At 43.9% G+C, this 25,217-nt stretch overlaps 1 protein-coding gene across 1 annotated transcript in view; it reads left to right on the forward strand.

The window, feature by feature from the left end:
• The first annotated feature begins 13,204 nt into the window (after window positions 1–13,204).
• The window catches only part of LOC128696581 (uncharacterized), a 239,498-nt gene continuing 227,485 nt past the window's right edge, over window positions 13,205–25,217 (forward strand). The window contains exon 1 of the mRNA XM_070094637.1: window positions 13,205–14,243. Within this exon, the coding sequence (XP_069950738.1) occupies window positions 14,199–14,243 (45 nt within the window). The 5' untranslated portion in view covers window positions 13,205–14,198. The remainder of the gene's footprint in view (window positions 14,244–25,217) is intronic.

Genomic DNA, 25,217 nt, shown 5'->3' on the forward strand with positions numbered 1-25,217 from the left:
AGCAAATCTACCGTTACCTATCATATCAAAACCTAACAACGTAACCTAATGTAACCTAACGTAACCTAAGTAAGAATAAGAAAACTTTATTAAACCTTGTGTGATGAATGGTTTTGAAAACCGACAAGTTTATTAAACCTTGCATAACCTAGACTAACCTAACTAAACCGAACTTGACCAAAATATTGATTGCAAAACAAAAAAACTTAAAAGAAAACCCTACGATAAAAACATACGTCCAATTTTAATGTTACATTACTTATGTCTGGAAAAACAGTAAATATGACTTGTTTAACTCATCAATTCGTAAAGGCACGTTAAAGTAACTTAGAAATATACAAATCTATGATGGGGTTGGCCTAGGTATAGAGAGAAGAAATTTGCAACACTTGATTAGTAAATGGATGGGTGACCTCATTGGATACTAAGCGAGCAAGATATGACCAGAGCTTTGGTAAGATGGAGGAGGAAGAAGGATGGGTAAGGATGGAAATATGGAAAAAGGGTGGGTGGAGGGGGAGGTGGGGTAATAAAGGTAAGTGGCTTAACCACTCATGAATACATTGAATTCACAAGATGGGTGCACCACCTGCCCATCAGTTGCACACAGTTATATCAGCTGTATACCTGTATGTGGCTGAATTGGCAGGATGCTTACTTTTGCAATTGCCTTTTTTCCCGCAAGAGGCTGGTTGTAAGGCTGTTGTTGCAGATGGTGGTTACTGGGCATTCAGTGGAGATTGGCTGGTAACCTGAAGTTGGTTGGCTGAGCAGTTTCTGAGGTGGTGTCCTTCCGTAGGAGGTTAGCAAATGTTTCTAGGTTAGTTATAACGTGTAGTCTGAATAAGTCTCCCAAATTTGGGGTTCATTTATCGTTGTTGTTGGACATAGAATTGTTCTGGTGGCATCCATTCTACTGTACATTCGGGGAGGTCGCTCAGTATCCTTGGTCTTGGGAAGTTCTCCTTGTGAATGAAACGTCGGACTCTTTGTTAGAGGGTCATTCTGTGGGTTCTGTGGGGGTGTGTTGATGTAGCCGGTGGTGTTCATTGGCTGGGGAGGGTCTTCTCTGCCCGGTATATAGAGTTCTTGCACGTCATGTAGTTCTCTTTTATAGTTTATCTAGCCTGACATTTATTGCAACGATCTCCTGTTGGATGTGCAGGTCATCCATCCTGATTCTGTCTCTAAGCCTGGTGCCAGTGATAAAGCGAAATGCTCTGTTCTGGACTCTTTGAAGCTGTAGCATGTTTGATTTAGTTGTTAGTGACATGGGTACGCAAGGGTATTCCAGCAAAGGGCTTATCATCATCTTATAAAGGTGCTTCATGATGTGTGAGGGGGCTTCTTGGAATCTGAATAGTTGAGTGAGGCGGACTTTTGCTAGGCTCACGTTTTTGGTGATGTGAGATGTGGAGTGGAGCAATCTGTCGATCTCGTAACCCAGGATCTTGTTTGGGTTTCTGATAGTGATACATGTAACTCTGATGGAGATACCGCCTTTGTTTTCTATGGTTGATGCAAAACAGCCGATGATGCGAGGACTTTATCTGGGTTATTTGTGATTCTCCATTTTTTCTCTCAGTTAGCTGTTCTTTGTTGTTCCGCATTCATTTCATCTATTACTCTCCAATGCTTGTTTATACCTGATTTTTGGGTAGATGATACATGGAAAACATCATCTGCAAATTGGGTGGTGATGGTACCACTGAATTCAGGCTGGGGAAGGCCGTTTGGGGCTGAGACACGAGCCCAGTGGTACTTCAGCTGTAAGCGTGAAAGGTGTTGCTGACTTTCCGCTGAAGGTGGGGATGATGCTTCTACCTTTCAAAAAAGTTGTATGTGAGCCTGAGAAAGGTCCAGTTGTGGTTCTGGAGGTCGGCAAGTTTAAATATGAGTCCGTCGTGCCACAGGCTGTCGAAGGCTTTGTGTACGTCGTAAGTTGCAATTAAGGTAAGGTTCCCTTGTTTCCTCAGGCTGTCCACCGCATCAAAGAAGATATTTATAGCATGTCATGTTCCGCGGTGGGACCTGAAGCCAAACTGCTCTTCGGTGAAGAGGTGATTGAATTCCATGTAGTAGTTCAATACGATTTTTTAGAAGACTTTGCCAGTGACTTCCAGTAAGGAGACAGGTCTGTAGTTCTCCGGTTTCCGGTTGTCCTTATTGGGTTTTGCGATGAAAATTATCCTTGCTGTCTTAAATACCGCTGGGAAGCGTCCAGACGCCAAGACAGCATTAAAGACATTTACCAGAGACATCTTGCAGTTACGGGGTAGGTACTTTAATTGTTTTGCTGTTATGCCTGAGGGGCCAGAGGCCTTATTTCTCATTCGGCCGATGAGTGGGTCATCTCCCTGAGGATAATTGGTCCGGTAAGAGGGTGTTCGTTTTTGAGGGAAGATGTATCAATTAATGGTATTAGGTGGAAGTCTTCCCAGTTTTCGTCCCACCATTGGCTGACCCACTGGTAGTGGTTGTTATTAAATCTTATATCGTTGTGCGAGAGAATTTTCTCGCACTTCACCCATCAGCTTAGCTTGATCTTGTGGGTCCTCGAGAAGGGTAGACACTTCCTCACCGTTTACGTTGGTGTAAAGTGTTGTGTGGGTGTGGGTTTAGCCCCTAGTAACCTACGGACCTTACTCCAGAACTGTTCTGGACGGTGTTTGTATTGGTAAGACTGGAGAACAAGATATTTCCATTTTTCTCTTTTGTGCAGGGTGATTAGGGTGATTAATTCTCTCATCTTTTGCAGTACAGCCCGTGTGGGCTGTCCAGTGTGGAAGTGCCTGCTACACTCCGCTTGGCATTTATTAATGTTGTCCTTCATCTACCTGGTTGGTTTGTACTGCTGGTAGATCTTTGGTGGTGTTAGTTTGCAGCATGCCTGTGTGGCCTCAGTGATTCTTTCGTGGAGGGAGTTGATTGCCTCATCTATTGCCGTAATGGGCTGGTCCTCAAGAAAAATAGTATGGTCGTTTCCTAGGTAGTCCCTGAGGGGGTCAAAACCTAGTGTTTTTAGGTTGGGTTTAGGGTGGGTGAGTATGCGGGATGTGGTCTGAACCGACCTTACCACCTGGTGAGACTACAGTGGAGCAGGTCACAGTCCCTGTTTGTGAATACTACATCGGGTGTCCCATGGTGGGGGCCCAGAAATGACTTGAAGAATGGACCTTGAAACGATAGATTTCTTGCTGCCATAATAATGAACAGTCGTTTCCCCTTTTGGTCACCTAACAATTTGGTGGCCTCACAGTTAGACAGAGCTAGGACTGTAGAGATATTTCTACTGAGTAACCGGTATAAGAGAATGGTCTATGTACGCCTGTCTGGGGCGAAAGTAACCTGTTCCTACCGTAAGCCGCCCAAATGAGGTCGACAGTTCTATCGCTAAGATGGTGTCCTCGTCGACATGGCTGTTACCTTGCTTCACTAGGGCGGCCACTCCACTGTGGGGCCCTCTGGATTTCTCGAGTGTTAAATAACCAGATGTTTTATATGTTGGTCTGGTCTGGCTGTTGTCTATTTTGTGTGCTTAGCGTTGGTGCTGTGTACAGAGAGTGGGTATCTGAGGTAATAGCCGCCTGGTGTGTGCGCGCTTACTCTGCTGGATTCATTGGAGGAAAGGGGGGAGTTGTAGTCCTGAGTGGTTTTCTGGGAGCAGAATAGGACCTCCTCAATACTGCTGGTGTTGGTAATATCAACTGACAATACAGACTCGTCTTTTGACACCAGAGACACGTCAGAAGCTTCGTTCCCTAGGCGTACTGGAATATCAATCTCGTCCACTTTGGGATGGGAGATGCTGAGTTCTCTACATGGAAGGATATACTGTGGACTTATGTTGGTTGCCCAGCTGTTGCCTTACTCAGAGCAGCAGTGGAACCTGACTGGTCATTTTGGTCAGCCTCTATGACGGCGGGTTGTGCAACAGTGCAACCCCTGCTAGGGGTTGGTTGATTAGGTGTGGGTGCTTAAGGAAGGGGGGCTCAACAGTGAGCGCATTTTGTGAGGGATGATAATGGCTGAGGCTCCATTTGCTACTAACAGTACCCTTCATTACACCTTCTTGGATGAGCCCTGGAGAGATAGGGTAGGAGGGTGGAACTTGGGCTTGATGTGAGCCAGGCTTAGCGTGAGGGGGATGTTAAGGGGTGGGGGCTCAGACATTGTAGAGGTGGCAATAGAAGCCCTGCCAGAGCTCGGTAGATTGGGGAAGGATCCTTGGGACATCATGGGAGGTGACTGTGTAGTGGTTTTCTTAACAAACGCCAGTTTTCTGTTGTCCAGAATTTTCTGAACTGTAGCTTTCCTGATAGGGCAGCTGGGGTAGCAGCATGGTGTATCTTGCCACAGAGGACACACTTGGGTTTGCTCCTGATGGTGCAATCCCTGTAAACATGTGCTCCTGCGCAGATACTGCAGACAGTTTTTTCGCTAGTGCATTTGTTTGTTATGGCCGAAATCACAGCACTTGAAACACTGAGTTATGTTGACAAACCTCTCCATACTAACTGGGTCAGGTGTGTAACTTGTGCCAAAGCATTTCAAACCTTGGTCTCAGACGAACTTGGCTTCTTCACGTTACTCCAGCGGTACAAAAATACAACACAACATACAAAAGTATTGCATTAAACAGAATTTGGTTACAATCACGAACGTAATTATTAGATTTTGATCACTCTGTTAAGTTGACTTTTCTACAATAAGTTCGTTCTGAACGTTGGAATATAGACATGTATGTGATACTGCCCAGGGCAGATTAACTTGTAGAGTGGAAATGCATATGTTTGCAGAGGTAAGTTTACTCACGCGAAGCATTCATCGATCACTCGGACACTGAGTAATACTGACGTTCACGACCACCATGAGTAATACTAAGGTTCACTCATACACTCATTTACAGTAACCTTTCTGTTTCCTGAGTGATCCTGACGTAGAGAAACGCAAAAAAAATGAACGCTGTTGTAGGGAAGTAGGAGGAAGAACACTGAAGAAGGGAAGAACAAGAAGGAAGACTGATGTAGGGAAGTACAAGAAGGAAGACTGATGTAGGGAAGTACAAGAAGGAGCACTGATGTAGGGAAGTACAAGAAGGAACACTGATGTAGGGAAGTACAAGAAGGAACACTGATGTAGGGAAGTACAAGAAGGAACACTGATGTAGGGAAGTACAAGAAGGAACACTGATGTAGGGAAGTACAAGAAGGAACACTGAAGAAGGGAAGAACAAGGAACGAACACTGAAGAAGGGAAGTACAAGAAGGAACACTGAAAAAGGGAAGTACAAGAAGGAACACTGATGTAGGGAAGTACAAGAAGGAACACTGAAGAAGGGAAGAACAAGGAACGAACATTGAAGAAGGGGAGAACAAGGAACGAACACTGAAGAAGGGAAGTACAAGAAGGAACACTGATGTTGTTAAACACAAGAAAGAGCAGTGATGTAGGTAAACACAAGAAAGAGCAGTGATGTAGGTAAACACAAGAAAGAGCAGTGATGTAGGTAAACACAAGAAAGAGCAGTGATGTAGGTAAACACAAGAGCAGTGATGTAGGTAAACACAAGAAAGAGCAGTGATGTAGGTAAACACAAGAAAGAGCAGTGATGTAGGTAAACACAAGAAAGAGCAGTGATGTAGGTAAACACAAGAAAGAGCAGTGATGTAGGTAAACACAAGAAAGAGCAGTGATGTAGGTAAACACAAGAAAGAGCAGTGATGTAGGTAAACACAAGAAAGAGCAGTGATGTAGGTAAACACAAGAAAGAGCAGTGATGTAGGTAAACACAAGAAAGAGCAGTGATGTAGGTAAACACAAGAAAGAGCAGTGATGTAGGTAAACACAAGAAAGAGCAGTGATGTAGGTAAACACAAGAAAGAGCAGTGATGTAGGTAAACACAAGAGCAGTGATGTAGGTAAACACAAGAGCAGTGATGTAGGTAAACACAAGAAAGAGCAGTGATGTAGGTAAACTCAAGAAAGAGCAGTGATGTAGGTAAACACAAGAAAGAGCAGTGATGTAGGTAAACACAAGAAAGAGCAGTGATGTAGGTAAACACAAGAGCAGTGATGTAGGTAAACTCAAGAAAGAGCAGTGATGTAGGTAAACACAAGAGCAGTGATGTAGGTAAACTCAAGAAAGAGCAGTGATGTAGGTAAACTCAAGAAAGAGCAGTGATGTAGGTAAACACAAGAGCAGTGATGTAGGTAAACTCAAGAAAGAGCAGTGATGTAGGTAAACACAAGAGCAGTGATGTAGGTAAACTCAAGAAAGAGCAGTGATGTAGGTAAACACAAGAAAGAGCAGTGATGTAGGTAAACACAAGAGCAGTGATGTAGGTAAACACAAGAAAGAGCAGTGATGTAGGTAAACACAAGAAAGAGCAGTGATGTAGGTAAACACAAGAGCAGTGATGTAGGTAAACACAAGAAAGAGCAGTGATGTAGGTAAACACAAGAAAGAGCAGTGATGTAGGTAAACACAAGAAAGAGCAGTGATGTAGGTAAACACAAGAAAGAGCAGTGATGTAGGTAAACTCAAGAAAGAGCAGTGATGTAGGTAAACACAAGAGCAGTGATGTAGGTAAACACAAGAGCAGTGATGTAGGTAAACACAAGAAAGAGCAGTGATGTAGGTAAACTCAAGAAAGAGCAGTGATGTAGGTAAACACAAGAAAGAGCAGTGATGTAGGTAAACTCAAGAAAGAGCAGTGATGTAGGTAAACTCAAGAAAGAGCAGTGATGTAGGTAAACTCAAGAAAGAGCAGTGATGTAGGTAAACACAAGAAAGAGCAGTGATGTAGGTAAACACAAGAGCAGTGATGTAGGTAAACTCAAGAAAGAGCAGTGATGTAGGTAAACTCAAGAAAGAGCAGTGATGTAGGTAAACTCAAGAAAGAGCAGTGATGTAGGTAAACACAAGAGCAGTGATGTAGGTAAACACAAGAGCAGTGATGTAGGCAAACACAAGAGCAGTGATGTAGGTAAACTCAAGAAAGAGCAGTGATTTAGGTAAACTCAAGAAAGAGCAGTGATGTAGGTAAACACAAGAAAGAGCAGTGATGTAGGTAAACACAAGAAAGAGCAGTGATGTAGGTAAACACAAGAAAGAGCAGTGATGTAAGTAAACACAAGAGCAGTGATGTAGGTAAACACAAGAAAGAGCAGTGATGTAGGTAAACACAAGAAAGAGCAGTGATGTAGGTAAACACAAGAGCAGTGATGTAGGTAAACACAAGAAAGAGCAGTGATGTAGGTAAACACAAGAAAGAGCAGTGATGTAGGTAAACACAAGAGCAGTGATGTAGGTAAACTCAAGAAAGAGCAGTGATGTAGGTAAACACAAGAAAGAGCAGTGATGTAGGTAAACACAAGAGCAGTGATGTAGGTAAACACAAGAAAGAGCAGTGATGTAGGTAAACACAAGAAAGAGCAGTGATGTAGGTAAACACAAGAAAGAGCAGTGATGTAGGTAAACACAAGAAAGAGCAGTGATGTAGGTAAACACAAGAAAGAGCAGTGATGTAGGTAAACACAAGAAAGAGCAGTGATGTAGGTAAACACAAGAAAGAGCAGTGATGTAGGTAAACACAAGAAAGAGCAGTGATGTAGGTAAACACAAGAAAGAGCAGTGATGTAGGTAAACACAAGAAAGAGCAGTGATGTAGGTAAACACAAGAAAGAGCAGTGATGTAGGTAAACACAAGAAAGAGCAGTGATGTTTTTAAACACAAGAAAGAGCAGTGATGTTGTTAAACACAAGAAAGAGCAGTGATGTAGGTAAACACAAGAAAGAGCAGTGATGTTGTTAAACACAAGAAAGAGCAGTGATGTAGGTAAACTCAAGAAAGAGCAGTGATGTAGGTAAACACAAGAGAGCAGTGATGTAGGTAAACTCAAGAGCAGTGATGTAGGTAAACACAAGAAAGAGCAGTGATGTAGGTAAACACAAGAAAGAGCAGTGATGTAGGTAAACTCAAGAGAGAGCAGTGATGTAGGTAAACTCAAGAGAGAGCAGTGACGTAGGTAAACACAAGAAAGAGCAGTGACGTAGGTAAACTCAAGAAAGAGCAGTGATGTAGGTAAACTCAAGAGAGAGCAGTGATGTAGGTAAACTCAAGAGAGAGCAGTGATGTAGGTAAACTCAAGAGAGAGCAGTGATGTAGGTGAACTCAAGAGAGAGCAGTGATGTAGGTGAATTCAAGAGAGAGCAGTGATGTAGGTAAACTCAAGAGAGAGCAGTGATGTAGGTGAACTCAAGAGAGAGCAGTGATGTAGGTGAACTCAAGAGAGAGCAGTGATGTAGGTAAACTCAAGAGAGAGCAGTGATGTAGGTGAACTCAAGAGAGAGCAGTGATGTAGGTAAACTCAAGAGAGAGCAGTGATGTAGGTAAACTCAAGAGAGAGCAGTGATGTAGGTAAACTCAAGAGAGAGCAGTGATGTAGGTAAACTCAAGAGAGAGCAGTGATGTAGGTAAACTCAAGAGAGAGCAGTGATGTAGGTAAACACAAGAGCAGTGATGTAGGTAAACAAGAAAGAGCAGTGATGTAGGTAAACACAAGAGCAGTGATGTAGGTAAACAAGAAAGAGCAGTGATGTAGGTAAACAAGAAAGAGCAGTGATGTAGGTAAACAAGAAAGAGCAGTGATGTAGGTAAACACAAGAATCTCTAAAGTGGCTAAACCGATGTTAATGTGTTTAACAGCAGTTACACTGCATTGTGTTTAACAGCAGACTGACTGTATGACGCTTTGTTTAACAGCACATAGACTGAAAGTTGAGGTGTTTACAGCAGACAGATTGCCAGAATATGTATTGCACAGGAGAGAGATTGCAAAATGATGACTTTAACGGCAGATAGACCGCAAGCTGATGTGCAACAGCAGACAAACAACAAAAATACATTAGGGTAGACTCTGAGGCTACATTGGCTAACATAGATGGATGGCAAGATGGAGGGAGGATCTCCATCCGAGGAACTTGAGCGAAACTAAATTTTCTTGGATCAAACTTAGATATTTTTTATTTTTTTTTTCATTCGCCGGTACTCTTCCGGCCCGGGTCTTTTCCATGAGTGGTGACCCGGCCTTGGCTCCCTGTCTAGGGAGTATCTCGAAACCTAAGTCTCCCATGGGAGGAGGTACATGTACCCCCTCATCTTTGGGACCAACTGTCCCCAGGCCTAGCCACAGTCCCCGCCCTCACGGGGCTCGTAGGGAGTACTTTTCTGTTTTGAAGATCTATGAGAACCAAATGCGTTTATCAGGTCAAAAAATAATAATACTATCAATAATAATATTAATAATAGTCAGTTCACTGCAAACCAGTAGGCTGGCAGTGACGGGTGACACTAGGTCAGCAGTGACGGGTGACACTAGGTCAGCAGTGAGGGGTGACACTAGGTCATACAGCAGTGAAATCAGCAGTGAGGGATGACACTAGGTCAGCAGTGATGACACTAGGTCAGTTGACACTAGGTCAGCAGTGACGGGTGACACTAGGTAGGTGACAGCAGTGACGGGTGACACTAGGTCAGCAGTGACGGGTGACACTAGGTCAGCAGTGACGGGTGACACTAGGTCTGACGGGTGACACTAGGTAGCAGTGAGGGGTGACACTAGGTCAGCAGTGACGGGTGACACTAGGTCAGTGAGGGATGACAGTTCACACTAGCAGCAACGGGTGACACTAGTCAGCAGTGACTGACACTAGGTCAGCAGTGACGGGTGACACTAGGTCAGCAGTGACGGGTGACACTAGGTCAGCAGTGACGGGTGACACTAGGTCAGCAGTGACGGGTGACACTAGGTCAGCAGTGACGGGTGACACTAGGTCAGCAGTGACGGGTGACACTAGGTCAGCAGTGACGGGTGACACTAGGTCAGCAGTGACGGGTGACACTAGGTCAGCAGTGACGGGTGACACTAGGTCAGCAGTGAGGGGTGACACTAGGTCAGCAGTGACGGGTGACACTAGGTCAGCAGTGACGGGTGACACTAGGTCAGCAGTGACGGGTGACACTAGGTCAGCAGTGAGGGGTGACACTAGGTCAGCAGTGAGGGGTGACACTAGGTCAGCAGTGAGGGGTGACACTAGGTCAGCAGTGAGGGGTGACACTAGGTCAGCAGTGAGGGGTGACACTAGGTCAGCAGTGACGGGTGACACTAGGTCAGCAGTGACGGGTGACACTAGGTCAGCAGTGACGGGTGACACTAGGTCAGCAGTGACGGGTGACACTAGGTCAGCAGTGAGGGGTGACACTAGGTCAGCAGTGAGGGGTGACACTAGGTCAGCAGTGAGGGGTGACACTAGGTCAGCAGTGAGGGGTGACACTAGGTCAGCAGTGAGGGGTGACACTAGGTCAGCAGTGACGGGTGACACTAGGTCAGCAGTGAGAGGTGACACTAGGTCAGCAGTGAGAGGTGACACTAGGTCAGCAGTGAGGGGTGACACTAGGTCAGCAGTGAGGGGTGACACTAGGTCAGCAGTGAGGGGTGACACTAGGTCAGCAGTGACGGGTGACACTAGGTCAGCAGTGACGGGTGACACTAGGTCAGCAGTGACGGGTGACACTAGGTCAGCAGTGACGGGTGACACTAGGTCAGCAGTGAGAGGTGACACTAGGTCAGCAGTGAGGGGTGACACTAGGTCAGCAGTGACGGGTGACACTAGGTCAGCAGCAGTGAGGGGGGTGACACTAGGTCAGCAGTGAGGGGTGACACTAGGTCAGCAGTGAGGGGTGACACTAGGTCAGCAGTGAGGGGTGACACTAGGTCAGCAGTGACGGGTGACACTAGGTCAGCAGTGAGGGGTGACACTAGGTAAGCAGTGAGGGGGTGACACTAGGTCAGCAGTGAGGGGTGACACTAGGTCAGCAGTGAGGGGTGACACTAGGTCAGCAGTGAGGGGTGACACTAGGTCAGCAGTGAGAGGTGACACACTGGGTCAGTGAGGAGTGAGACACACATTGGGTCTGCAGTGAGGAGTGAGAGAGACACTGGTTCTGCAGTGAGGGGTGACACACACTGGGTCGGCAGTGAGGGGTGACACACACTGGGTCGGCAGTGAGGGGTGACACACACTGGGTCGGCAGTGAGGGGTGACACACACTGGGCTGGTAGGGAGAGGCACAGTGGGCTAGCAGTGAAGGGAGAAGCACAGTGGGCTGGCAGTGAGGGGAGAGGAACAGTGAGCTGGTACTGAGGGGACAGGCACAGTGGGCTGGTAGTGAGGGGAGAGATACTGTGGGCTGGTAGTGAGGGGAGAGGCACAGTGGGCTGGTAGTGAGGGGAGAGGCACAGTGGGCTGGTAGTGAGGGGAGAGGTACAGTGGGCTGGTAGTGAGGGGAGAGGTACAGTGGGCTGGTAGTGAGGGGAGAGGCACAGTGGGCTGGTAGTGAGGGGAGAAGCACAGTGGGCTGGTAGTGAGGGGAGAGGTACAGTGGGCTGGTAGTGAGGGGAGAGGTACAGTGGGCTGTAGCGAGGGGAGTGGCACTGTGGGCTGGAAGTGAGGAGAGGGGTACAGTAGGCTGGTAGTGAGGCAGAGAGGCACAGTGGGTTGGTAGTAAGGGGAGAGGCACAGTGGGCTGGCAGTGAGGAGAGAGGTACAGTGGGCTGGCAGTGAGGAGAGGTACAGTTACCTGGTGGTGAGGAGAGAGGCACAGTGGGCTGGTAGAGAGGGGAGAGGCACGGTGGTTTTGGTAGTGATGGGAGAGGTGCAGTGGGCTGGTAGTGAGGGGAGAGGTACAGTGGGCTGGTAGTGAGGATAGAGGTACAGAGGGCTGGTAGTGAGGGGAGAGGCACAGTGGGCTGGTACTGAGGGGAGAGGCACAGTGGGCTGGTAGTGAGGGGAGAGGTACAGTGGGCTGGTAGTGAGGGGAGAGGTACAGTGGGCTGGTAGTGAGGGGAGAGGTACAGTGGGCTGGTAGTGAGAGGATAGGCACAGTGGGCTGGTAGTGATGGGAGGCACAGTGGGCTGGTAGTGAGGGAAGAGGCACAGTGGGCTGGTAGTGAGGGGAGAGGTACAGTGGGCTGGTAGTGAGGGGAGAGGCACAGTGGGCTGGGAGTGAGGGGAGAGATACAGTGGGCTGGTAGTGAGGGTAGAGGTACAGTGGGCTGGTAGTGAGGGGAGAGGTACAGTGGGCTGGTAATGAGGGGAGAGGTACAGTGGGCTGGTAATGAGGGGAGAGGTACAGTGGGCTGGTAATGAGGGTAGAGGTACAGTGGGCTGGTAGTGAGGGTAGAGGTACAGTGGGCTGGTAGTGAGGGGAGAGGCACAGTGGGCTGGTAGTGAGGGTAGAGGCACAGTGGGCTGGTAGTGAGGGGAGAGGCACAGTGGGCTGGTAGTGAGGGGAGAGGCACAGTGGGCTGGTAGTGAGGGGAGAGGTACAGTGGGCTGGTAGCGAGGGGAGAGGCACAGTGGGCTGGTAGTGAGGGGAGAGGCACAGTGGGCTGGTAGTGAGGGGAGAGGCACAGTGGGCTGGTAGTGAGGCAGAGAGGCACAGTGGGTTGGTAGTGAGACAGAGAGGCACAGTGGGTTGGTAGTGAGGGGAGAGGCACAGTGGGCTGGCAGTGAGGAGAGAGGTACAGTGGGCTTGCAGTGAGGAGAGAGGTACAGTGGGCTGGCAGTGAGGAGAGGTACAGTTACCTGGTGGTGAGGGGAGAGGCACAGTGGGCTGGTTGAGAGGGGAGAGGCACGGTGGTTTTGGTAGTGATGGGAGAGGTGCAGTGGGCTGGTAGTGAGGGGAGAGGTACAGTGAGCTGGTAGTGAGGATAGAGGTACAGTGGGCTGGTAGTGAGGGGAGAGGCACAGTGGGCTGGTAGTGAGGGGAGAGGTACAGTGGGCTGGTAGTGAGGGGAGAGGTACAGTGGGCTGGTAGTGAGGGGAGAGGTACAGTGGGCTGGTAGTGAGGGGAGAGGCACAGTGGGCTGGTAGTGAGAGGAGAGGCACAGTGGGCTGGTAGTGATGGGAGGCACAGTGGGCTGGTAGTGAGGGAAGAGGCACAGTGGGCTGGTAGTGAGGGGAGAGGTACAGTGGGCTGGTAGTGAGGGGAGAGGTACAGTGGGCTGGTAGTGAGGGGAGAGGTACAGTGGGCTGGCAGTGAGGGGAGAGGTACACTGGGCTGGTAGTGAGGGGAGAGGCACAGTGGGCTGGTAGTGACGGGAGAGGTACAGTGGGCTGGTAGCGAGGGGAGAGGCACAGTGGGCTGGTAGTGAGGGGAGAGGAGTGTTGTGTCAGAGCATCAGTGGTAGTGGAGACTCGCGCGGGTGCTGGGAGAGTGGCTCTTACCAGTCTTATTCTTCAGAGAGATCGCCAGCATCCACACCTTGTCTGCAGCTGCTGCATCCACACCTTGTCTGCAGCTGCTGCATCCACACCTTGTCTGCAGCTGCTGCATCCACACCTTGTCTGCAGCTGCTGCATCCACTCCTTGTCTGCAGCTGCTGCATCCACACCTTGTCTGCAGCTGCTGCATCCACACCTTGTCTGCAACTGCTGCATCCACACTTTGCCTATAGCTGCTGCATTCACACCTTGTCTGCAGCTGGACCTTCTGCAGCGGACAATACCCTGCAGCTTCTTTCCTTCAAACTTATACTCCGGCCATTAACTTAAATTGAACCCATGAGAAACAATCATAATTTCTGGAGTTTATCTGATATTTTGTATATTCTCTCAGAATGTTACGACGACGATTTAAACTTTAAGAGATATTCATGCTACTGCAGTGTGTCGAGAAAGAAAAGTTTAATATAATCTATTCTTTAACTTTCTTAAAAAAAAAAATTATATTCGGCAACTATCACGTGACTAGCGCTTATTTCAGCACACTCGACGATCAAATCCATCAAAGAAGCGGCTCGATTAAGTCCATTGAGTTATCGGTTTCATTTCTTAGATTGCGAGTTATATTTTTTCTAGTTATATAGAATATTTCTCAATCTTGTGAAAAAAAAAAGTAATAAGAGAAACCTGTAAAGAAATACAGTTTCTGCTGAACGAGAGTCAAGGTCCTGCAGCCTCCCTGGTGACAACAACACTGAATACAAACTTGTTAAACTTAAATGCTTAACGAGTCGGATAAGACTCCCATGAAGCAGCAGACTACCAGCTACAAGCACCTCTGATAATCTCCGCTGAGAAATAAACCCTATATCGGCCTTTCTATTGCTTTCATCAGTATTTACCAGTCATGAATACTCGGGCATCGGTACTTGCAACTCTCAACTGCTACCTGGTGAGTAACTCTGCCTTCCTTGTTGCCACGTTTATTATCTTGTCTAACCCTTCCTCTTCTACATAAACCAAATAACGATTCATTCAAGAAATCCTACTGCAATTTTTTTCTTTGTTTTATTATAGACCTGAAAAAGTGGCATTTTAAGAAATGTTTTAGAAAGAATAGATGACATACTTGACTAGATCTTCACACTAAAGGAGAATTACATAATGGTTAAGATACTAGAACTTCACACTAGAGGGGAGTTACATGATGGTTAAGATACTAGAACTTCACACTAGAGGGGAGTTACATGATGGTTAAGATACTAGAACTTCACACTAGAGGGGAGTTAAATGATAGGATAATAGAACTTCACACTAGAGGGGAGTTACATGATGGTTAAGATACTAGAACTTCACACTAGAGGGGAGTTAAATGATAGGATAATAGAACTTCACACTAGAGGGGAGTTACATGATGGTTAGGATAATAGAACTTCACACTAGAGGGGAGTTAAATGATAGGATAATAGAACTTCACACTAGAGGGGAGTTACATGATGGTTAAGATACTAGAACTTCACACTAGAGGGGAGTTAAATGATAGGATAATAGAACTTCACACTAGAGGGGAGTTACATGATGGTTAAGATACTAGAACTTCACACTAGAGGGGAGTTACATGATGGTTAAGATACTAGAACTTCACACTAGAGGGGAGTTACATGATGGTTAAGATACTAGAACTTCACACTAGAGGGGAGTTACATGATGGTGAGGACACTAGATCTTCACAAAAAGAGGGGAGTTAGATGATGGAAGATATACTAGAGAGGAGGAAAATGAAAATCGAAACATGATCATCCAAGTATATAGAACAAATATATTAGAAAACCATACTAAACAAATATATATTTTACTAAATCTAAAGACTAGAGAGCAACACTCAATAAAATAAAGGTCATCCCTCAGCGATAAATAGTCCGTATAACAACCTGTCCTTCATACTGTGTCTTCACACAAATAACTGTCGACAAGTTTATTTAAAAAAAAAAAAAAACATTAAAAACTACGGCTAAAATTTTCAGTAGAATATCAAACTTAAGAATAACTGTTCATGTTAGAACGTCGCACTATAAATTCATTATATTTTACAAAGGTAGCATACACTAATTTAAAGATCAATTATTCTATACATACCTCTGAGTATACATATTATATTTTGCTTTGGCTTCTGGTTAGCTGGGGAAGAGCAGTGATACTGTCTCCAGAGCTGCCAGCACATGGGAGCAGTACGAGGCAAGAATTTGATTTTTAGAGTATACTACCGAAGTGGATAATTTATTATGCACTCCCACACCATCCTGTGGACGGTAACGAAAGATTTTCATCTTCGTTAAAGAACTCCACTCAACTCTGCAGTGAAACTGTTAAATACATCTGGCAAACTGCCAAAAGAACTTGTATGCAATCCGAAACCTGGCTAATGCATCATCAGTCACTGTGTTCATATTGCATGTTCCTCCATGAACGTATTTATTTACGTTCATGTTATCGTAGCGAGTAATGGATCTACTCAAGCTTCTAATTGCATTCCTATTATTTTCGGTTTCATTATTTACTTCTATCTTAATATAATTCCTAATGCAAGACAGATATAATAAAAGTGTATTCTCAGCTTTAAAAACAGTACCCTAAAATAAAATGTAGATTATAGCTTTGGTAAGTCTAACATTAGGGAATGTGTAACAGATTTTTATTATCGAAACCTTTGCAAGCTTGCCTGCGCTGCAGGCTTCTTCATTCGAGCGTAGATGACCATATAATGAAGTGAGCAGAAGCAGTGGATAAACAAACCTAAAGTGAACAAAGTAAACAGTCCCTATATATATATATATATATATATATATATATATATATCTATATATATATATATATATATATATATATTATTTAGTTATATATATATATATATATATTTATATATATATATATTTAGTGAAGGGATTCAGGGAAACCGGTTATTTTCATATAGTCGGACTTGAGTCCTGGAAATGGGAAGTACAATGCCTGCACTTTAAAGGAGGGGTTTGGGATATTGGCAGTTTGGAGGGATATGTTGTGTATCTTTATATGTGTATGCTTCTAGACTGTTGTATTCTGAGCACCTCTGCAAAAACAGTGATAATGTGCGAGTGTGGTGAAAGTGTTGAATGATGATGAAAGTATTTTCTTTTTGGGGATTTTCTTTCTTTTTTGGGTCACCCTGCCTCGGTGGGAGACGGCCGACTTGTTGAAAAAAAAAAATATATATATATATAAACTCAGATTAAGCCGTAATAAACTAATGTAATTTAATAAACAAAGGACAGAAGGCGCGGACCGTGGTCCCGAGATTACAGGTCCAACGTTCTACCATTTGAGCTACCGGGCTTTAATAGGAAAGATTCGGAACAAGTATATGTATATATTCTCCATCAGACACACCAACTGTAACCCAGTTGACTCTTCCCTACAGCTTTTGCAGTAAATCTATTCTCACCTCCCTCAGAGCCATATCGTCTTTGAACTCACATTAAGTAGTAATAAAAGCCTGAAAATGAATAAACAGAAAGATGATTAGGAGGTGCTAACTGTGGTCCAGAGATTACAGATACAGTCTGGTAACAGTGTGTGCGTCTGATGAAAAAAATATGTACAAAAGTAGTTTCCAAATCTTATTAGAAGCCCCGCAGCTCAAGTGGTAGATCACTGGATAATGTAGTCTCAGGACCACGGTTAATAATTGTGTGCAAAATAAGCCACTAGGGAATTGAGAACACTAGCACTAGGTCTTTTGCTATGCAACTTTATAAGAGTTTCAATAGGTTATTTGAGGTGAAAGATTCTTTAATAATAATAATATCTTTATTTACTACATGTACAAGGTATACAGACCATAGCTGACATCAGTGACATACTACTATATAGAAAGCCACTTGTTATGCTAAGGATTTCGGGCAAATTACGTTAGTTTTGTCCCAGGATGCAACCCACATCAGGAGTAAAGGAACACGCCCAATGTTTTTACCCTCGGTAAGTATCGAACCCAGACTCGCCGAGTGAAGCGAGAGCTTTAGCCACCAGGCCACCAGAGCCCCAGAAAATGGATGTGCGTGTCGCACATAACCAGTCCAATAAGAGAGGGGCCAGTACAAAGCCACCCACAACATGTTCCTCCATCCCCTATGTGGCTTAATTGGGTTATCATGAGTTAATAAGGTTATCGAAGCTTATTCGTAGGGTACATTGAAAATGGGTTGGGCAAATGTTTTTGTTAGTGGATTTTGGGTTTGAAAAGGACCTGTCTAGTATGTGCCAGTAGGCCTGCTGCAGTGTCAGAAAGCAGAAGAGAGATTACGAAAACTGAATCAAGCCACTTAAAATCACATCAATAAACCCTCAACTAGTCCAGTATCATTGTAAAATCGAATTTATTGGATGGCTATGTCACATACAAATTAGTTTTGTCTGGAACTTTTGAGTACCATAAGGAACCTACATTACGCCTTCCATCTCTTGCTACCAAAAGTTTCCAGAAAGTTCTCGAAATATGTGTTGGCTTGCAATACTTTAATACAGAAAATGTTCTGAATATTCCCTATCATATGCCTATCAACCCTTCTGCCTACAGAAAATCAGAAAATCGGAAATGTGGGTTTAAGTATTTCTAAATATTTGAGAAAGCCTGAGTGGTTCTAATCAGTCAAGAGAATTTCTATTCTTGAAAAGGTTTTTGATTATTTCTGAATATCTTTATCTCATACTTCCTGATTATTTTAAGATATTCTCGAGTATTTCCGAAAATTCCAAATATTCCTTAGTAATTTCCTACTTCCCACTTGACGACACTTCACCACTATTGAAAATTATCAGTGGGTTTATATAACATTCCCATGAAACTGACATTACTGACGTTACTAGCCGACGTTACTAGCTGACGTTGCTAACAGTTTTCCCTGTCTTCTACTTCCAGTCCATGTAAGTGATTTAAATTCTCCCAGTCTTCCCTCTTAAAGAGAATGTAAAGTGAGGAAGAAATACACACTTCAAATTACATCTAAGTAGCGATGCGAGTGCACCCGTTCCATTGTCAGGAATTCTAGATGTATGGTGACTAATATATATATATATATATATATATATATATATATATATATATATATATATATATATATATATATATATATATATATATATATATATATATATATATATATATATACATATTTGTTATTGTTATACTCAAGTAGCAAAAATGAAATGATAATACAAACATAATTTACCATATCACCAAAACACTGAATGTGTTAACCACAATACTAGAGCTTTGTTTATATTCTAGGAGTCTGCTGTAATGCTCCTAACAGCATAAAATATTCTTATCCTCTTGCGAACAGTTTGCCCACCAAGGCGGTGATATGTTTGAGTAGCGAACCTGTGGTCTTTGGGACGTAGTTATACTGGGATACTCCATCTGCTCGTCGTCTAGTCACTTTTAAGTTTTGTTCGTAATTTAGAAATGCTTCCACCGAGATGTGTTAGTATGCAGAAAATTTGTGGTAGTCACAGAGAAGTTGTTAGTCCGTAATTGATACCTCCAGTACCAGTACATCGTCACTCCATAAATTCTCCATTATTACTTCGATTTTGATTAAACTTTTCATCATACAGCTAGAGAAAATATTTAAGACAATTCCGAAATTTACATTTCGAAATATTAAATATAGGTTAACAAAGGTATTTCTACTTGTGATTTCATGAGTGTGGAGGTGTCCCGTGGCCTGATCGCTAAAGCTCTCGCTTCACACGGGGAGAGTCTACGTTCGATTGTCTATGTTGTCTATATTCACCCATCAGTAAAATGGGTACCTGGATGTTAGTCGACTGGTGTAGGTCGTATCCTGGGACAAAGGCTTAATTTGCCCGAAATGCTCTGCATAAGAAGGGTCTTTCTATATAGTAGTATGTCAGCCAGGCCCTGTATACCATGTACATGTGGTAAATAAAGATATTATTATTGAGAATCTTATCTGGGAATCAAATCAGTTTAGCTAGCCCGCTCGTACGACAGCCTCTCGACAGGCAATAACACTGACCGGCTGACCTTGTCAGTCAGAAGTCACACTGGGTCGGCAATATTTGTTAACACACAACTGAAGATTATAACCTAATTTCTAGACTTACGAATGGTGGATGGGGATGAATTTGAAGAATATTTCTCCTAAATAAATTATATATCCTACCAAGATAAATAACTCTCAGCATAATAACTATCAGGAATATGTAAAAAAATGCTACTCTATATTCAGTTTAACTTGTAAATATATGGAAATTTTCCACAATTTATTATTATAAATATTATAATTACACTATGAAACAAAATTTCACTTCTGTCGTGTTCCTGGGAAACAAGCATCATTTCCCAATTCTTTATAACTAAACAAATTAAAAAAAAACACACAATTTTGATCCCAGAACTTTGCTTTGGTGGTCAGGACGCTTCTGGAATACTTCCAAGAAAGACTGATGATTTTACTTGGCAAATATAAAAACAGGGACTCAAAAACCAGCATTCAGTTTAGCTCTGGCTTCCTGAGATGACACATCAGGAGTGAAATGACATCAAGAGGCTGCATTCGTTCTCCAGATGTATTCTGCTACATACATGGTTAATTCATTAAGACAAGAGCAAAGAAGTTCTGTGGAACAGCTACTAAAAACATATATGAAGCTTACAAAGCATATTTTAGCATGCCAGTTGTGGACCAAGACGAGACCTGGGCGCCCCATGTTGCTTGTGATCATTTTAAGAAAACATTGGAAGGTAAAAAAGTCATTAGTTATATAAAGGGTAAAATCTTGAAGAGGAACATTTTTTAAATGAAATGTATGTACCTATTTTTTTTTCTTTTATAGGATGGTATAGAGGAGAAAAAAGAGCCATGAAGTTTGCTGTTCCTTGAATATGGCGTGAACCCCACTGATCACTCAACCAACTGCTACTTCTGCCTGGTGGATCCTTCCAAACACCGAACTGGGAAAAATGCTCCTGCTATTTATTATCCAGACTTTCCCTCTATTGCACCAGTACCACACAGTGCTGATCTTCCTGTATTTACACCTCCAGAAAGAAGTCAACCGTCAGAAGAAGAAAACAGCAAATCAGAAAATGAAGAGCACAGTGACCAAGACTATGTTGGGAAGAATCCTGACTACCCAAACTAAACAGACCTCAATGACCTTATCAGAGATCTTGGTTTGATAAAGTCAGATGCTGAGGTTTTGATATCAAGGCTCAAGTAGTGGGACTTGGTGGATGAAAGTGTGCAAGTGACAAGCCAAAGAAAACGTCACCAACATTTATCAAGCTTCTTCACTAATGAAGACAGGTTGTGCTACTGTTATGATGTATCAGGCCTGTTTGATGCAATTGGAATTGCATGCAATCAAGATGAGTGGAGACTCTTCATTGACAGCTCCTCCAGAAGCCTAAAAGCTGTACTTCTGCACACTGGGAACATGCATCCATCTCTTCCCTTGGCTCATTCAGTGCATCTTAAGGACTACAACACTGTCAAACTTCTATTGAAAGCTTAGAACTATGATAAGTATGGCTGGGAGGTTATTGAAGACTTCAAAATCGTGGCATTTTTGATGGGACTCCAAGGGGCTTATACCAACTTTCTCTGTTATCTCTGTCACTGGGATAGTAGAGAGAGTAGCACATTACCAGAGGCAAGAGTGAAGGCTGGCATCTTCACTGGACCACAAGTCAGGAAAATCGAGTGCTCAGAAATTTCCAAAGAAGCTCACAGAGAAGGAAAAGGAAGCCTGGGAGAGTTTTGTTTCTGTAGCACAGGCTTTCTGGGCAAGAACAAGGCTGACAGTTATTTGGAACTTGTTGAGACTTCGGTAAAAAGCTATGATCAGATTGGCTGCAGGATGTCCCTTGAGCTCCATATCCTGGATGCTCATCTTGACAGTTTCAAGGAGAGTATGGTACCATACTCAGAGGAGCAAGGGGAGCGCTTCCGCCAAGATATAATGGACTTTGAACACAGATGTCAGGGATCTTATAATGAAAACATGATGTGAGATTACATTTGGGGGCTTAAACGGGAAAGTGATTTATTGCATGTTCGCAAATTTAGAAAAACTGCTCTTTCTTAACTTTGTAAATATGTTCCAAAAACCTTAAAATAAAATTTGTGTAAATTTTATGTAAATTTTATTTGTTTTATTATATGTTTTTGTTTTGCATCCAAAAGTAGCCAATAATATTGAAATTTATCCATTGTAAAAAATTCATCCTGTAAGCCACAAAACCAAGGTTTTAAAGGAATAATGGCATTTTCTGTTTTGCAATAGAGTTGGAAAATAACACTTACCAGAAAAAAAAGTGTTAGTGTTATTGATTGTATAAAGCTGACAATGTTCAGTGCATTTGGCAGTATTTTGTGTAGATTGTTCCCAAAAGTTTTTTGGGGGGTTTTAATTTTAGGTGAGGTGATTATCGGGTTAAGTTAGGATAAGGTGGGCGAGACTGGGTTGGGCTATGTTTTTTTTGGGATGAGCTGGGTTAAGTTAAATTATATCGGGTAACACTGAATGGTCAATGTTGAGTTTAATAACCTAACATAGCTCTATGCATCTAAAGCTAACGAAACCTAGCCTAACTAAAGCTTACATAGCCTAACCATACTTAGCCTTACATAATCAAACCCGACTTATCCTAATTGATCCTAATCAAACCTCTCCAAAAATTTGGTACAATTCGGAAACCAGACTTCATATTGTACATTTGAAACTATCAGATCATGGCGCCCCAGGAAGCAGTTAGACTCACTCTTAGCCTTTAATCTTAACTACGGCAGATGAAAAAAAAAAGACTTAAATATCCACGGAACAAGACGAAACTAATGTATGGAAACGCAGTAGAAAATAAAGAAACTGAAATGAGAACAGGTCGCCCTAATTTCGCAAACTGTTATCAAATTATAGAGTGAGTTATTTGGCGATTTGTTCTTCATGCATTTGTACGCGCTTGATTTTCTTTGTCTGTTGAGTCAGCTGGAATAGCTTTAGAGGGTTAGTAGAGGGCGAAAATGCTCAGCTCCGAGGAAAAACCTCTTCTCCGAGTCTAAGGGTTCACAGTTACACCCAGAACTCAGACTTTCAAAATTATATATATATATATATATATATATATATATATATATATATATATATATATATATATATATATATATATATATATATATATATATATATATATAAAAAATAGAAGAGGGTAATACTATTGGAGCTTTGAGACTTATAACCAGTGAGGATACCATCGCTCCCAAGGACGTCAGCACGGCGCAAGCTCTGAAGGACAAACATCCACCCAGGGCTCCCAGTACCAACATTGACCTCCCTGACATTGCAGCAGGCGAAGAACATCTAACCTTACAGGATGCTGATGTGTATAAAGCTGCTATGTCATTTCCACAGGGTTCAGCAGGAGGTTTCACCGGTTTAAAGCCTCAACACTTAAAACAAATACTCAATCCAGCACTTGGTGAGGTTTCAGAGAGGCTGCTGTCTGAACTCACCAAATTTTCCAACCTGTGCCTGGCTGGCGGTGTCCCAGAGGCCATCAGACCCTTTTTCTTTGGTGCCTCATTGTGTGCCCTCCGGAAAAAGGATGGCGGAATCAGGCCCATTGCAGTGGGTAACACCCTTCGGCGCCTAGTCGCCAAGGCTGCAGTAAGAAGGGTGAGTCAAGAGGCTGCTGCAATGCTGAAACCAACTCAGCTCGGTTTCGGCGTTCAACAGGGCTGTGAAGCAGCTGCCCACGCAGCACGAGTATATATCAAAAACATGTCCTATGAAAAAGCCTTGATCAAATTGGACTTTGCCAATGCTTTCAACTCAGTCAGAAGGGATGCTGCTCTCCAAGCAGTTTATAGAAACTTCCCTTCCCTTTATCCCTTCATAGAATCGTGTTATAGTGTGACTTCCAAACTATTGTTTGGGGACCATGAAATTGACTCGTGTGAGGGCGTGCAACAGGGGGACCCTCTCGCCCCCTTTCTATTTTGTTTGGTCATCAAGGAAGTCACGGAGGCACTCTCCAGCGAGCTCAATATCTGGTTCCTGGACGACGGTACCCTAGCTGGCACAACAGAATCTCTCCTGGAGGACATCAGTAAAATTAAAGACATGGGAGAAAGCCTGGGACTTTCTTTAAACCCCACCAAATGTGAAATAGTTTCTACCAATCAACAGTTGATCCAGAATATTAGTACCGTTTTACCAGGAGCACGAGCCATTGATCCAGCCAATAGCACTCTCCTCGGTGCTCCTCTTGGGTCCAATGCCATCGATCTGATCCTAGGAAAAAAAAGTCTCAGACCTCCGGACGATGGAAAGCAGGATGAAAGACATTGACACACACGATGCCTTCTACCTACTCACCAGGTGCCTGTCAACCCCAAAACTTACCTATTTTCTGAGATGCTCCCCAGCCTTCACCAGTCCAAAACTCAAGGAATATGACTCTCTCCTGAAGGCCATGCTAGAGAGTGTATTGAATCTTTCCCTTGACGATGGACAGTGGTTGCAAGCCTCACTTCCGGTCAGGCTTGGAGGGCTAGGAGTACGCAGATCCTCCCAGATTGCTCTACCAGCTTTCCTATCCTCTTCCATTGCATCAAACGAGTTGATAAGACAAATTCTTCCTGACACCCTCAGTGACTCAGCAGGAATAGAAGACCCTAGCTATGTCAGTGCCATCACCGAATGGGAGACTCTTGCTGCTCCAGCACCAAACCCTAGTGCAGCACTGGCTCACAGTCAAGCTGGGATAGCCCAATTGCTGAAAAGGTGCTTGCCAACATGCTCAGGGCTGCAACATCAGATAGGGAGATTGCCCGTCTCCAGGCTGTGAGTGCACCTCACTCCGGGGACTTCCTCCAAACAGTTCCCATATCGGCAATGGGAACGCGACTCGACCCTAAGACCCTCCGTATTGCAGTGGCTCTGCGCCTTGCTGCCCCAATTCACACAGAATATATGTGTATTTGCGGCGAAGTGCAAGCAGACCAATACGGTCTACATGGTCTTAACTGTTCCAAAACCAAGGGCTGGCATGCAAGACACAATGAGGTCAACGACATCATTAAGAGAACCCTTGCTACAGCTGGATGCCCTGCCGAGAGGGAGCCACGATCACTTGCAGCAAACAATACCCACAACCCAGCAAACCGCCCCGACGGGATCACCATCTATCCTTGGAAGAATGGCAAGCTCTTAGCATGGGACTATACCTGTGTGTCCACACTGGCTGACACCTATATCCAGCACAGTGTGGGGCGACAGGGAGGAGCTGCTGACCACAGGGAGGAGTACAAGATCAGCAAGTACAGGGACATTAGCCAACAGTATCAATTTGTCCCAGTGGGATCAGAGACCTTGGGATCATGGGGAAAAAATGCCACACGTTTCCTTAAAGAATTGGGTTCCAGACTCATCGACACCACCAGGGACCCAAGGGCAGCCACTTTCATGTTCCAGCGCCTCAGCGTCGCCATCCAGAGGGGAAATGCTTGCTGCATACTTGGTTCACGTCCAGCCTCGGAGGAGCTGGAGGAAATTCATCATCTTTGATACATTGTGCCATTGTATTCATGTTTATGTTTTTTTTCTGTAAATGTATTTTGTTTATTAATAAATGTTCACATAGAATATAACACATATAGGGGGTGGTTGGAGAAGAAAATATTCAAACAGCTCCGGGGAGAACCTTGAGTTTTCCCTGAGGTACGTTTATTGTCTTCTCTGAGGATGAGGGTCCCCATTCCAGCTATAGAGGTGGTACTTCCCTAAATTTTTTATTTTCATAATATATATATATATATATATATATATATATATATATATATATATATATATATATATATATATA

This window comes from Cherax quadricarinatus, chromosome 47 (genome assembly GCF_038502225.1).
Source record: "Cherax quadricarinatus isolate ZL_2023a chromosome 47, ASM3850222v1, whole genome shotgun sequence".
In the NCBI taxonomy this organism is placed as follows: Eukaryota; Metazoa; Arthropoda; class Malacostraca; order Decapoda; family Parastacidae; genus Cherax; species Cherax quadricarinatus.